The sequence below is a fragment of the Rhododendron vialii genome, chromosome 5a (genome assembly GCF_030253575.1).
Source record: "Rhododendron vialii isolate Sample 1 chromosome 5a, ASM3025357v1".
Taxonomy (NCBI): domain Eukaryota; kingdom Viridiplantae; phylum Streptophyta; class Magnoliopsida; order Ericales; family Ericaceae; genus Rhododendron; species Rhododendron vialii.
The window spans coordinates 37,462,043-37,476,406 of NC_080561.1; the positions used below are offsets into that span (position 1 = coordinate 37,462,043).

At 36.4% G+C, this 14,364-nt stretch overlaps 1 protein-coding gene across 1 annotated transcript; it reads left to right on the forward strand.

The window, feature by feature from the left end:
* The first annotated feature begins 5,420 nt into the window (after nucleotides 1-5,420).
* LOC131326381 (dof zinc finger protein DOF5.1) lies at nucleotides 5,421-7,293 on the forward strand. Its single transcript, XM_058359147.1, has 2 exons — nucleotides 5,421-5,634; nucleotides 5,872-7,293. The coding sequence occupies exons 1-2, from the start codon at nucleotides 5,584-5,586 to the stop codon at nucleotides 6,832-6,834; spliced, it is 1,014 nt and encodes a 337-aa protein (XP_058215130.1). The 5' UTR covers nucleotides 5,421-5,583; the 3' UTR covers nucleotides 6,835-7,293.
* The last annotated feature ends 7,071 nt before the right edge of the window (nucleotides 7,294-14,364 follow it).

The following is a 14,364-nucleotide window of genomic DNA, read 5'->3' on the forward strand; positions in this document are numbered from 1 at the left end:
GCAGCGATATAGCATCGTTGTTAAAGAGAAAGCAGAAAACACATTTTCTATTCCTTACTGATCAATACTCGATCCCAGGGTGGGGGCGGAAAAAATTTCAACCTCAAACATATCTTTCTATTCTTTACTCTCAACAAATGAGTACAAAAACAACTATCAAAATCCTTGCATTCTATAGTTAAAGAGAAAGCATAAAAAATATTTTTCTAGATTGATCATCCATCAAAATAGAACAAAAGTAATTTAACAATCTATCAAAACTGAAAATCGATGTGTTTTCAAATATCAAAAATCATATAAGATTGACTGTGAACTGAATTTCATCGCAACATTCCTTTCAATGTATAAAATTGAAGAGTCTGGGAGAAAATTAATCATACTCCATTTTGTTCCCAAGTCTGATTTTGATCATTTTAATTGCCAAAAAAATATAGTTTTGCCGTTGTGGTTGAACAAAAAGAGTGAACACCCGTGTGATTAATTACTCGAAAATTTTGGGATAGTATGAGACTTTTGGGAGCTAGCCGAGGATTTTTATTTCGATCAACACAAAATCATAAATTCTAGTATACATTGAGACTTTTTTTAATGAATGGAAGGAGATAGACTCTAGTCTGTTCTTTACAAAATTAAAGGTACCTAGAAAGTTTTAAATATCTGATATTTTTATAGAAGGTTCATTAGTGTGTCTATTATATCGTGTTAAATTTTCAAAATTTTCTGAGAAGTGTGGAAAAGGATAAAAATTGTAAATCAAGCTGTGGTCGGATTCCTATTTTTGAGCAGATAGCTTACAGAGCTGTGTCTTTTATTAATTTTTTTATAGTTAAGCGATCCTCCTGATTATGGGTCCTTATGAGTCTGAAAGATTGATAAGTTGGTGATATTTTGGCGTTAGAATTACTAAAAAGTATTAAGTATTCGATATTTAATAAATTTTCGAACACAGACTGTTCTGCTGGAAATTGTGTTTCGCTGCACAAAATTTCTGAGTTTGGAGGTGATTTTAACTAGGTTTCTTCATTGTGAAAAATCTAAGAAAAATCAGGAATGAACGTTGGTGAGTGGTAATGGTGTATACCAAATTTGGGATTTATTAGATGCATATTTTAAGTTTGGCGGATTTTACAAGTCGGTGTATCCCTGCTGAGTTTTGTATTTGCTGCACTGACATATTTTGAGAAAATTGTCATATCTTTTAGCTCGGGTATCGAATTAGCGCACGGGTTGTTGATTCTGAAACTAGACTCGTATGTCTTTCGGAATATGTGAAGGTTGTGGCTTAGTTTGTGCCAGGTTAAATCAGTATTTGATTTGAAATTGATAAACGTGCAGAATCTGTGATTTTGGACAGATTTTTGTGTAACTTTGAATGAGCATAATTTTGTCCTTCGGACTCCGTTTTTAACAAATTTTATATCAAAATTCATGTGCCGGAGGTGTACTTTCTAATGGTGATGGTTTCATGATCTGGTTTTAACCCTATAAGAAGTTATAGGCAGAATACGACAGGCTGGTTGAAGATTTCAAACCAAATGTAGGAGTGATGTGGTGTTTGAGTGTTACGCTTGTTTATGGACACTTATAAACCTTTAAGATGGACATGCTTGTATGCGTTAAGCATCGTTAACCTATTGTTAGTGTTATAGATTATTTTCAGGAGTTGGTGGTAACGTTTAAGCGTTCAATAAACTGATATGGTTAGCTTGTGACTAGGTAACAAGCCAATCAATTGGGGAGGTTCCGAAACTGTAAATTTGGCATAACTCGGTCGATAAAAAGGTGAGTGTGTTTGATATGGTTCTCTTCAATATAATATTGTTGTGGTGGTGAGTATATATCTTGCTAATCGTAGTTAGCTTTCGATATAGTTATCTTTTATGAAATATTGTTGTGGTGGTGAGTGTATATATTGCTAATCGTAGTTAGCTTTTGATGTGATTATCTTTTATGAGATATTGTTGTGATGGTGAGTGTATATCTTACTAATCATAGTTAGCTTTCGATATGATTATTTTTATGGAATGTTGCTATAGTGGTGGGTGTATATCATGTTAACAGATGATTTAGATGTTGATATGCATGTATGATGATATGTATGCTTGGAGGTTGTATATTATGCTAACCGAGGTTTAGTTATTGATATGCATGTTGTGGTGTGTTGATTGTACCCGCTTAAGGATTGCGGAGTGAGTCATACCATGTCGTGGGCCGTGCCGTCTAATTAACGGTGAATGAGAATATGGTGTGTGAGACACAATACCTTGGGTACATGGGATGTGGCAGACGTGTCACTGCATGTGATGTGATAACATTCATATTGTTGTGCATTGATTATTATTGCTCAGTTGGGTGGATATGTTGGTTATAACTGTTGTATACATTCGAGTATTTCAGTTATGTTGGTGATGTGCATTCTGGTTGATATTCCTTCGAGTATTGTGGTATTATGTTGAGCATTTTTATATTTCACACACTCTGGCTTTCCTTTTTGGTTTGTCAAGTAGCAGGTTGCTTAAAGTGGGTTCACTACCGGTCGTTGTGTTGAGGCGTTTTGCTAGCGTCAGGTGGGATTTTGGTTACCTTGTTGTGGAGTGCCTTAGTTGGTGCAGAACTTAATTTGTATGGAATTGTAGCTAAGAATAGTTAAAAATTTTAAATTGTATAGGTTGTAGTTAACTTTGGTCGATGGCTGGTGTTCTATTTGAGATTAGCTTTGGCGTTGTGGATGGTCGAGTTTGTTGTAGGTGGTTGATGAAGAAGTTGGTTTATTCAAATTGTAAGTAAGTCATCGGTGGATGTGTTAAAGTATAGAATTTTTTAAGTACTATAATACAGATATTATTTTTTGGTTGTGCGATATCATGGTTGGTTGGTCAATACGTTGATTCATTTTATGTTAAGGTGCTAAAGTCTTTCGCTGGGTGTTTATTTCTGACAGGTTGTGAGGTGTGGTTTGGTCTTCTGTGTGAAATGGCACGTGGTCGCGCTGATTCAGGCCCACTTTGGGTGCCGTTTGCAGGGCGGGGCGTGACAACCTCTCTTAAAATCGACTGGGCTTATGGAGAGTTTCTCTATTCATTCTTTTATGGCATTCGACATTGATGCAAATTTATTTTTAAAGCAATCGTGTAGAGTGTGACATTGTGTAACCTAATCTATGGAGGCACCATAGGCCAACATGCGTATTCAATTCAGGCTCAAACCAGTACATTACTGGCCTATAAATACAAGTTTCCAAAGCCAAAATCAGGCTCCCATATGCGCCAAAAATTCAATATTCAATATCGTCCATTTGTGAATTCAACATCTTTAAACATTTCCTTCCCATTGTATTCCATCCGTTTCAAAATGAGTGATTTTTTTGAGATTTCGTGTAATTTTAAAATATTTATATTTTTCAATTTATGAAGTTTTATGTAATTTTGAAAACTTTGTCTAATACAATTAATTAAAATCTAGTATCAAACAAGATTTATATTGCATATTTTTTAACATTTCTATTGAAAGATATAAGCAATTGAAAATGACACGTTTTCCCAAAAAAGTCACTCATATTTGGAACGGAGGGAGTAATCTACTTTGAGTTCAATTTCAACTCAAATCGTAGTCTTAATTTCTAGCGCGCACCTTTACATCTCCATCCGATTTCCACTCCCAACAATTTGATATTCTCTCAGTAATGAAGTTTGTGATGTTGGTTTGAGTAGTTCAATTTTCATAGTGATTCTTCAAGTTATTTTGTACTAGTTGATAAATTTGAAGTCATCTTCAATTTTGAAGCAAAGCAAAAACCGCTTGTTGCTTAATCCTTAAAGACTGAGGAACGGAGTCAGAATTTCAACATAGTGGTGACGAATGGCCTTAAAGGACTGTAAAGCTAGTTATAATTTTAAAAATACTAGAAAATCTAACGGTCACGGGATCATAGAGTTTAGTAGTAAAACTAAAATATGTACTATATATAGTCGTAGCGATTTTTTTAGATCATTGCAGTGGCATCCGCTCCATCCTAATATAAGACACATCTGTCCTTCGTTAGAAGTCAAGCAACGGCATACGTCCACAAAACTACATCAAAATTTGGATCACAATCCAATTCTAACACGCCCGCATACAATAGCTCACGCCTAAAGTTTTCAGCGCACTCGATCTATCTTCTCACAACTAAAAGGAGAAGAACATATATATACAGTTCTTTAAAGTAAACTGAAAAACTCAAACCTTCCACACTAATGTGATTCTCTACTTTCAGTTTACTAAGAAAAAAAATAGTTCACTAAGAAAACCTTTGAGGGACTATTAAAGGTTTTGTTCTATATTTTCACAATAACTTTAATTTACACGGACTGCATGGATGATAGCTTGCAACAAATATCTTATCAGTATTAATTTATACAACATGGATATGGATATGGATTAGTATTTGAGAATGTATATATGTAGCCATAATATCTAATGTTAATGTGTATATCTATATATGTATTATGTACATATAATATTTTCCGAGAAAAACTTTATTTCTGCTGTTTCCGTGAATAGTTATTTACGGAAAAATTTCATTTAAATTCAAACTGTCTAAAGCCGAAACAAACGACCGAGATCGCTTGCCCAGTTCCGTGGATAAAGAAATCACGGAAGAGCCTCCGTGAATAAGTCAAATCTCGTATTTTCCATGCAAAGTAAAGTTAAAAATTAGTGGGGAAGTGGAAGCAGACAGGACTGGAAGAAAAAGCTTCATTCGGTCGGGATATATAAAAATTACTTCTTGGACCGTTTTCTTTTTTTCAGTACCCGCCAAAGCACAAGACTCTCTCTCCCCTTTTTATTCTCATTCTCGTAATTTACATTAAACTAATACTGCTACTAGCTAATAAACTTGTTACTGCCTTTGGTTACCCAAATATATCACGGGGGACACAACAGTTGGGCGGGTGGTCAAGGTTCGGGATTTAAAAGTTTGATCATTCTTATAAGTTTGAGATTCATAATGTCTTAGGTGTCTTGGCTTAATTAGATTGGGATTTCCAAAAAAGGTATAATTGATCCTTCAAAATTATTCAAAATGTGCGTAATTTGATTAAAAAAGAACCCGATGTACCAAATTATATTGTGAGGGAGCACACACACTCACTCTGACTCTCTCTCTCTCTGTCAATCACATACACAATAACTATACTTACTATTCATGCAAGAGGGAGAACAACTAGAATCTTTTATAATTTTTTTTTAAAACTAAATTTAAGCAAATATTCCCAGTGGAAGCTGCAGTGAGAAGCTTCAGAGCTAAGAAACAACTCTCGAAACCCTAAAAAGCAATAAAAAACAAAAAAACACACACAATAGTGAGTCCATCATGAACCTACTACTATTATACACATATATATAGAGCATAAAGTTCCTTCTTTTATTTTCGCTCCTTATTCTCATTCTCTACTTTATCTCCTCTCTCTCTCTCTCTCTTGGCCAACTCTCTTGGCCAACCCTCTTGTTGATGTGATTCTCCACTATATTGCCAAGAACCCCATCAACCTTTACAAAAGAGAGAATTAAAGAGAGAGAGAGAGAGAGATCTCAAGAACAATGGTTTTTTCCTCCATTCCAGCTTATCTTGATCCCTCCAACTGGCAACAGGTAAGGTTTTTCTATAATTTCATTTCCTCTTCTCATAAGTTTCCATTTCCATGGCTTCTTTATACCCAATAAAGCAAAAAATTAAAAAAAAAAAGAAGAGAGAAAAATATTCCTCCCCACTTTTGTTTATCTCTTGCTCTTTATTTCTACACATCTTTAACTTTAAAATCTCCACTTGAATATACCAAATGTTTATTCTTTTGCTTTTTTGTTGTGTATTTTTGTTTGGTTTCACAGCAATCAAATGCACAAGTTGGCTTAATTACCAACAGTGGAGGCCATCAGCTTCCGCCGCCGCCACCACCTCCTCCGCCTCATGCAGGCGGCGGCGGCGGTGGACCGGGCTCGATCAGGCCAGGTTCTCTGGCCGATCGAGCCCGGATGGCCAACATACCCATCCCAGAAGCAGCTCTAAAGTGCCCGAGGTGCGAATCGACAAACACGAAGTTCTGCTACTTCAACAACTACAGCCTCTCTCAGCCGCGCCACTTCTGCAAGACTTGCCGGAGGTACTGGACTCGAGGCGGGGCCCTGAGGAGCGTTCCGGTGGGTGGCGGCTGCCGTAGGAACAAGAGGACCAACAAGGGAAGCTCAAGCAGCTCAAAATCTCCGGCCAACAGCGGCGATCTCCAAACTAGCGGCGGTGGTACTGGTGGTTCAACAAGTGCAGTTTCCACTTCAACTGCAAGTTTACTAGGGTTAATCTCGCCACAAATTCCACCACTCCGATTCATGGCCCCACTGAGTCAACTCACCGGGTATGGCGGTACCGGAGACATCGGCTTGAACTATGGCGGAACAAGTGACATGAATTTCCACCTACTAGGAAATAGTTCACTTGGTGGGGGTAGTGGTAACGCGGAGTGGCGGTTTCAGCCCCCGCAGATGGGTTCGATGGGCGGGTTGGATTTGACATCCGGGTTATACCCGTTTCATCACCAAGGTGGTATGGATCCCTCCTCCGGTTACGTTGGCGAAGTCGGTCAGGTCCGGCCGAGAAATATTTCTTCTGGTCCAGGGTTTATCAGTGCTCAGCAATCCGGTTCAGTGAAAATGGAAGACAATCAGGAGATGAATCTGCCAAGGCAGTTTTTGGGAATCCAAGGAAATGAGCAGTACTGGAGTGGTACTGGTAATAGCACTAATGCATGGAGTGATTTCTCTGGATTTAGCTCTTCTTCCACTACTAATCACTTGTGAAAAAAAAAATTGTGATGTCTCTCAAGTTTCATATAGTGATTAGTAAAAGTTAGGGTTTTCTTTCTTTCTTTCTTTCTTCTTCTTTTTTTTTCGTTTAGGTTATGGTTGGATCATGAGTTTGTGGAGGAATTTATGGAGATTTTCGTTTGCGAATCGAAGGTATGTTTCTCTGGCATTTTATTTTCTATCGACGAAACGTATCCAGAAATTCTTGATCCAGACACAACTTTAGAGTGTTAGAGAACGAGCACGTCTTAATTTTCGTGGCGTAGATGGAAGATTTTGGTGATGGACTAGGAAACTCTCGAAGAAGGAGAAGATCGGTTGGTCGCCTGATGAAAACCCTAGAAATTTTCTTTTGTTTGTGTTTGAGCATGTTTACAGAGATGATGAATATTGTACTACTACTGAGTTGTTTGTGTTTTTACTTGTTGGAATTTTAAGGACTAATATCCAGAAGTGATAAGTGGGCATTGAGTTTGAGAATGATTTCTTTAGAATTCGGTGTCGACACCAATTCACATTTCATCGATCTTCAAATTTTTCGCTACCGGTAACCCTTGCATCATCTTGGGGAGGTTGCCATATATAATTCAGATTCATCTCTCTGGTGATCTCAGTCTGTAACTATGGCGGATATGCTACTTGCACGGAAGTGTAACTCTCGTTTTTTCTAGTTAATATATGAATTTCCGACGCACCAAAACAAAAAATATATAATTCAGATTCAATTTCTTACTTTGAATCCATATGATCGAGTTTCGTCAAAATCTAAATATCATGGCATCAATCATTGAAATCAAATATGTTTATTGTAATATGGTTATCATAAGCTCCTTTCACATTTTAACACTCTCATGTTCTAAACCAAAGTTTTGATCAAGTGCCAATCAGTAATAGATGATTCAGATGAAGAATTTATCTATGCCGCAGCTTTGTCATGATTTGAGTGTCATTAATTAGTATAGTAGTTTACAACCATATTCAAGTGAAAGATCGAGAAATTTTGAGGCCATTCTAGGGATATGGACCTTAATTTTATGGTGAATTTCATTGGATCCTCGAACGTTTTCGTATGAAAGTCGGGTTCTCTCTCTCTCTCTCGTATGAATTAAGTCGGGTTCTCTCTCTCTCTCTCTCTCATATGAATTAAGTCGGGCTCTCTCTCTCTCTCTCTCTCTCTCTCTCTCTCTCTCTCTCTCTCTCTCTCTCTCTCTCTCTCTCTCTCTCTCTCAGCCTGTTGGGCCTAAATCAGTTTCCTCTATGTGGTTAGGAGATGAGGATCATGGATGGTCAGACCGGTATATCCATGATTTTTTTAGCTCTATACTATGTGTTATGAGTTAATAAACTTTATTTTTTGCCGAACAAAAAAAAAAAAAAGATAAGACATTCCAATGCAACATTGTTGACTCTGGATAAAATCCTGTTTTACATTGCCATTCAATTCTCGATTTAGGGTCATCATGTCTTCTATAAAAAATTAACAAGAACATATATAAAGAAGGTTATAATATATATACACACGCTGAGGATCAAGTCAGGATGCCCCGATTTAGTGTTAGGTCTGGACTTTTGCTCTCAGCCATTGGATTGTGTTTTCAATGGTCTAGATCCACAGAAAATCTGTTCGCTCGAACAAATTGTGCGTGCATCCTAACCATTGAAAATACAATCTAACGGCTGAGATCGTGGTCCAGACCTAATACAAAATCCGAAAGTTCGAACTAGATCCGGATATATATATATATATATATATATATATATATATATATATATGTGATTGCTTTATATAAATTAATTGCTCCAAATTGACATTTTTGGCCAGAATAATGGAAGGTGGAAGAAGATCTCTATCTATCTTAGGGATCTTGTCTTTAACATGCACAAAAAAGAAGACAATCTTTCTACCATTTTAAACCAAATGATCAGAAGAAAAAAAAGAAATTAAAAAAAAAAAGAGGAGCTAGAAGGCCTTCTGATCCTACTTTTGTTCAATAGCTAGCTAGCAAAGGCTTCTAAACTTGTTTTTCAAAGACGTACTATTATTTTAGCAACCAATAATATGTTTACCTTTATTCAAATTCAAATTACTTCTCCTAGTTGATGATTTCTATTTCAACATTACCTACACGAAAGGGATTCACATCTCAAACGATAAACCTCAAGAAATGGATCGAGGTCACAAATTTGAATTTTATGAATTGCGCTTCATCCACACCTTTGAGAACCTAGAGGTTGTGCTGCAGAGTTACATGGTGTTTTTGTGGTGGTGGTGGTGGTGGGGGTGTTGTAAACGAGGCGAGTCGAACCGAGCTTTGGCAAGCTCGAGTTTTTGGCTCGTTTAGGGGTGTAAATTAAACGAGCTGAGTCGAACCGAGCTTCAGCAAGCTTGAGCTCGGCTCGTTTACTAAACGAGCCAAAAACTCTAGCTCGAGCCTTAACGAGCCGAGCCTAGTCATTTACTAGACGAGCATCTTTAATCGAGTCAAGTCTCCCTTAATGAGCCGAGAGCCGAGCTCACTCGGCTCATTTAGTAAACGAGCCGAAAACTCGAGCTGAAGCTCAGCTCGTTTACTAAACCAGTCGAGCCGAGCCTTAACGAGCCGAACCAAGCCGAGCTCGGGAGCTGCTCGATTCGTTTACGGCCCTAGGTGGGAGGCGAACTCTCAATTTTTAAATAAAAAAAGGTTGCGCGTGAGTGAGAAGATGAAGAAGAAAGAATCATACACCTCAAAACCATGACTATGAGCTGGGCTATATATTATCTAGCAAATTAAGCGCCAAGTTTTTTTTTTGGCAAGCGCCGAGTTCTTTTGTCTATTTTAAAATTACAGGGAGAATTTTTGTTTTAGGGAACAACCTTATATATGAGAGAACAGTTGATGCAAAAACTGCATATTTCTATACTAGTGATCGATGAATGGGAAAAGTCGGTCAGGCCTGGTTATCATCTCAAGCATGCTCTTGCCCGGTTACGCTGACTTGTACTTAGGGTCTTTTTAATCTTTGTAATTTGTTTTCAAAAATTAATGCTCCGTTTGTTTCGACGTAAAATATTTTCCGGTAAAACCTTTTACTTATTTTTCGATGTTTGGTTGTTTAAAAAATGAGAAAAATATTTTATATGTAAAACATTTTTTATCAATTGGATAAAAATGACTTACTCTTAAATCTTCCGCAAGTTATTTTTCGAAATGAACCCGGTGCCATCTACTGTAATTCTTCCAGCTCAGTTTTCTTGATCGTCAAGTCCTGACCCACATTCAATTCCAATAATCTCAAATATCTCCACCGTTTAAGCCCCCTCTCTCTTTATACTATTTTGTTGATTTCTGAAAATATTTTCAAGTGCCAACCAAATACCGGAAAATAAAAGTTTGAAGTTTGTTTTTTGAAAAAATATTTTACATGAAAAATATTTTACATTGTAAAACATTTTACATCGAAACAAATGGAGCCTAATAGTGAAAGAAATTTTGCTCTTAAAAAAAGTTTGTCATCTCAGGCTGTTTTTTCCCCATCTATCTATAATCGGTTACTTTCATTATTATATCAACCTATGAAGTTCTTTCCTTTACCTTAAAAAATTGCGCCATGAATTCAAATTCAAACTACCTCAAATTTGGTTGTGGAAATGATAGGGTGCCATCCATGCATGAAATCTAGTAGCAGTAGTAGGCTGTTTTATTTCTCAGCAAAAGAAATTTAGTAATCTCTAAAAGATACAAAGATTAAAAGAAAAAATTACTAACCTAAGGCTATTCGAGACCCAAAACGTTGGCTAGAGACCAATAAAAAAGGCCAAGCCCAAACCCTAAAAAAAACATCTTAAACAGCCACCTACACCCCAAAAAACAGCCGCCAAACAAAGAGGACGCTTACAGACAAAGATAAAATAACAGCCACCACACGTGGGAAGATGGAGCGCCGGGAAAACAGCAACAAAACAACCTTAACAACAACAAATATTTGTTTTTTCCAAATATTAGTAGGCTGTTTTTTTCCAAATATTTGTTTTTTTTTGTTAATTAGATCAAATGTGTTAATTAAAAAAATGTTAATTAATTGCATGTTGTGCATTTCCTTTGTACTATATATTATTTTATATATGTTCATCCTACGTACCTAGCCATTGAGTGACAAATGGGTAGTTGAAAATTTAAACAAAGGAAGCAAATACCATATGATAGAATATTAATTTTGTCCTTAGCTTCATTATTATTTCTAGCTCATCAATCATCTTTCTCTGGGGATGCCCTGGCATGCATGGATTGTTGTACAATCTTTTCTTTTCTTTTTTCTTTTTCTTTTTGTCTTATTTACTAACATCGTACATAGTTTAAAGGATGATGTTATGGTGTCTCTGGTCATTTTGGAGATACTGTAATTTTTGGCATAATCGACTATTACAAACATAACAAAAACCAGTGATATGTATAACCAAGAAATTACAAAGGCATAACCCCCAAAATCCCCAGAATTTTTGGGAATTTTGGGGGTTATGTGCCTTTATAAAGTTTTGGTTATACACATCACTGGTCTTGATTATGTTTGTAGCAAAAAATTACGGTGTTCTCAAACGGCGGGTGGACACCGTAGAATTTCCCTAGTTTAAATATTCACTTTCCTCTATTTTCGGAGCAGTCCTACTTTCAAAGAAGATCCACCTAGGGTTTGGTAACTAACTAAAATTACTTTCACTTCTCCATGAAAAATTCTTCTGGTCAGTTGCTTGCATGTGAATTTGTTTCGTCCTTGCCATATGGAGAGAGAGAGAGAGAGAGAGAGAGAGAGAGAGAGTTTCCGTGATGATCATTATGCAATAATTAACTAGTATTGCAGAACCTACTTATTACGTTGGGTGAGAAGGAGGAAAAATTGTTGGGTGGACCAAGGGTTGAAGACCAGATGTCTGAGACCCAAATAGACCCACTCGAAAGGGTGTTCGTCGCTGGAGAACCCTCTATTTATCGTGTATAAATCTTGCAAGATTCATGACACGTGTAGATTCCACATAATCGTGTAATAATTTGGAGCATCTCAGTTGTCGAATGACCGAATTACTCCTCTAGAAAATAATTAACGTGCACGTAAACTGATTCAAATATGGCGAGAAATTCGAGCTCCACATGGTCGTACGTAGCTCAGGATGACTGAATGATTAGTACTCCTCAAAAGACACCCATTGGAATTCCTCAGTTTCATTCCAAGAGATAGATACCCTGGGAAATTGTTTCAAAGCTTCGAGAAACGGGAACCAAAGTGGGTTTGAAAAACTTCTCTCGACATTTGTTCCCCTGCTTGCTGCCCCAATTTTAGTAAAGACTGCAGTGGCTGTGCACGCCATTCATTCAAGTACAGTTTCATGTGTGTATTATACTCATTCCGTCCCAAATTATTTGTTCAGTCCACAAAATAATAACTTAAAAATAATATAAATTTTTAAAGAAAAAATTTAAATTCTTTTCACAAATTAATAGAACTCATTGAGATCTCGTAAGTTGTTAAAAAACTTTTGAATTTTTCTTGCAAAAATCGTATTATTTTTAAGACTCCGTTTTGCTGATCGGATAAACATTTTGAGACGGAAGAAATAGAAAAACATTAATTAACCCATGTTGTATTGTACTACAGACGTCTATGTTTCAGAGAATCAGATCCTCTATCTCTGTTTATTATTACTGTAATCCAGGGAGTAATTTGGAATATGTTATGCTCTCATTCGCTCGATCATGCGTCTGACATAAAAATCTCAGAAATGTTCTTTAATTTGGCCATATGGTTGTATAGGAAGGTTAGATATAGATCCACATGTGCAGGTGCCGTTCCGGTTTCTCCGAAAAGGAACTTTTAGAAAATGAAGATAATTTCAAGCTAAAAAATCATGTATTTACGCAAGTAATTTTCCTACCAATATGAATTTTGTTTGATAGATCTCATTGAAATCTTTTAAACGGTGAAAAAAAATTAAAAATATATTTTTCATTTTCATTATATTTGAACTTGAAATTACATTCTTTTTGAAAAAAGGAGGTTTAAAAAAAAAGCGGAACAGAGCCTCACTCTTTTTCAGTACCAACGGAAAATAGTAGTACTATTCAGTGCTCGTGGGGCACCGCCACACAGAGAACCTCTTTGTATCACTGTTTGGTGCTGAATTGAGATTTTAATTAACGGTATCGGGACATGCGCAACTGTAATGGTCAAGGTGTAACGAAACAAGATTTAGATGTTTAACTTCTTCTTTTTTGTTCTTTGCAACACTCAAAGTCTAATTCTTGACTACATCCATGTATGTAATGATGATAGATAAAATCTGAAATATTAAGCGGATTTTTGTGTGTAAGATATGTAACAATTAATTCGCACACATTTTCTAGTACATGAATTAACTGAATGAACCAATCAAGTACTTAATAATATCCAAATGAGTTGATTATTTTACCGAAACTCTTAAAAATACGTTTTAAACAAATTAAACGACTCCGATCATTTCCACGGAACCTCAAAATGGGTACCTCGCAAAATTTGTATGAGAAGAACTGGCTTATGAAATCTAAACATTCCTTTCTCTACTCTCTCTCATAATTGGACCCGGGACTGTGCTGCACAGCGCGTGCTGTGTAACACTGTCCCCAGGTCCCACATAATTTTGGTTAATAAACTTGCTCAATGTTTCCTGTGCCTCCCAACATCAGTGGCATGATAAAGCGAAATAATAATAGTAAATTAAAAATAATTAAGACCCAGTTCATTTTGGAGTTTTGAATTTTAATAGATATCTTATTTCTTTCCAGTCATTACTCTCATTTTTCTCGTTATCTCTGTCAAATTATTATTCCTATTTCCAATCGTTACTCTATTTCTGTCTACATTCATTACCTACAAAACCAAATCCAAAATTTCAAAACGAACGGGTCTAAGAATCTTTTCATAACTTTTCTCTTTAGAACACTATTTGTATGAATATTTTTCTGTCGATACGATCATCTAAATAGATGTGCTTAGTTGTGCATTGCACGGGTTCACTGATAATACATACTGTAATAATAGAATCTCCAAATTATTGCCAAATGTAAGATTTAGCTTACAAAAATGGAGGAGATATCGGTCATGCAAGAAAGAAGAAAGGAATCTTGAGAGCCTGTTAGGTATTCCAAAGTTGCTTTTGCTAGAACCAAGGAGGGAGGCTCTTGCTTACAACACCAACAAGAACGAATAAAGCAACTCGGAACTACTTACTATTATTCCAAGTAAATTCGAAACTACTGTCAATAAAGCTCTCTCTCTCTCTCTCTCTCTCTCTCTCTCTCTCTCTCTCTCTCTCTCCTAGGATAGAGTAATAGTCATCATAATCATCACCTGGTTGTTGGTGTGTCGGTGGGTGATCTTTCTAGTTATTGAGCAATCAGTGGGTGTGTCTGTTCTTGTTTGTAGTGATCCCGAAAATGTCGTTAATTTTAAAATGGTAGTTTTTGGCATGGGGAGGGAGTATCGAACTTGGCCAAAAGAAAAAAACAACAGTAA

Excerpts from the sequence above, each read along its gene's own strand:
- LOC131326381 (XM_058359147.1), top strand. The coding sequence starts at position 5,584 with ATGGTTTTTTCCTCCATTCCAGCTTATCTTGATCCCTCCAACTGGCAA. Across the intron at positions 5,635-5,871 it reads ATCCCTCCAACTGGCAACAG|CAATCAAATGCACAAGTTGG; the intron begins GTAAGGTTTTTC and ends TTGGTTTCACAG.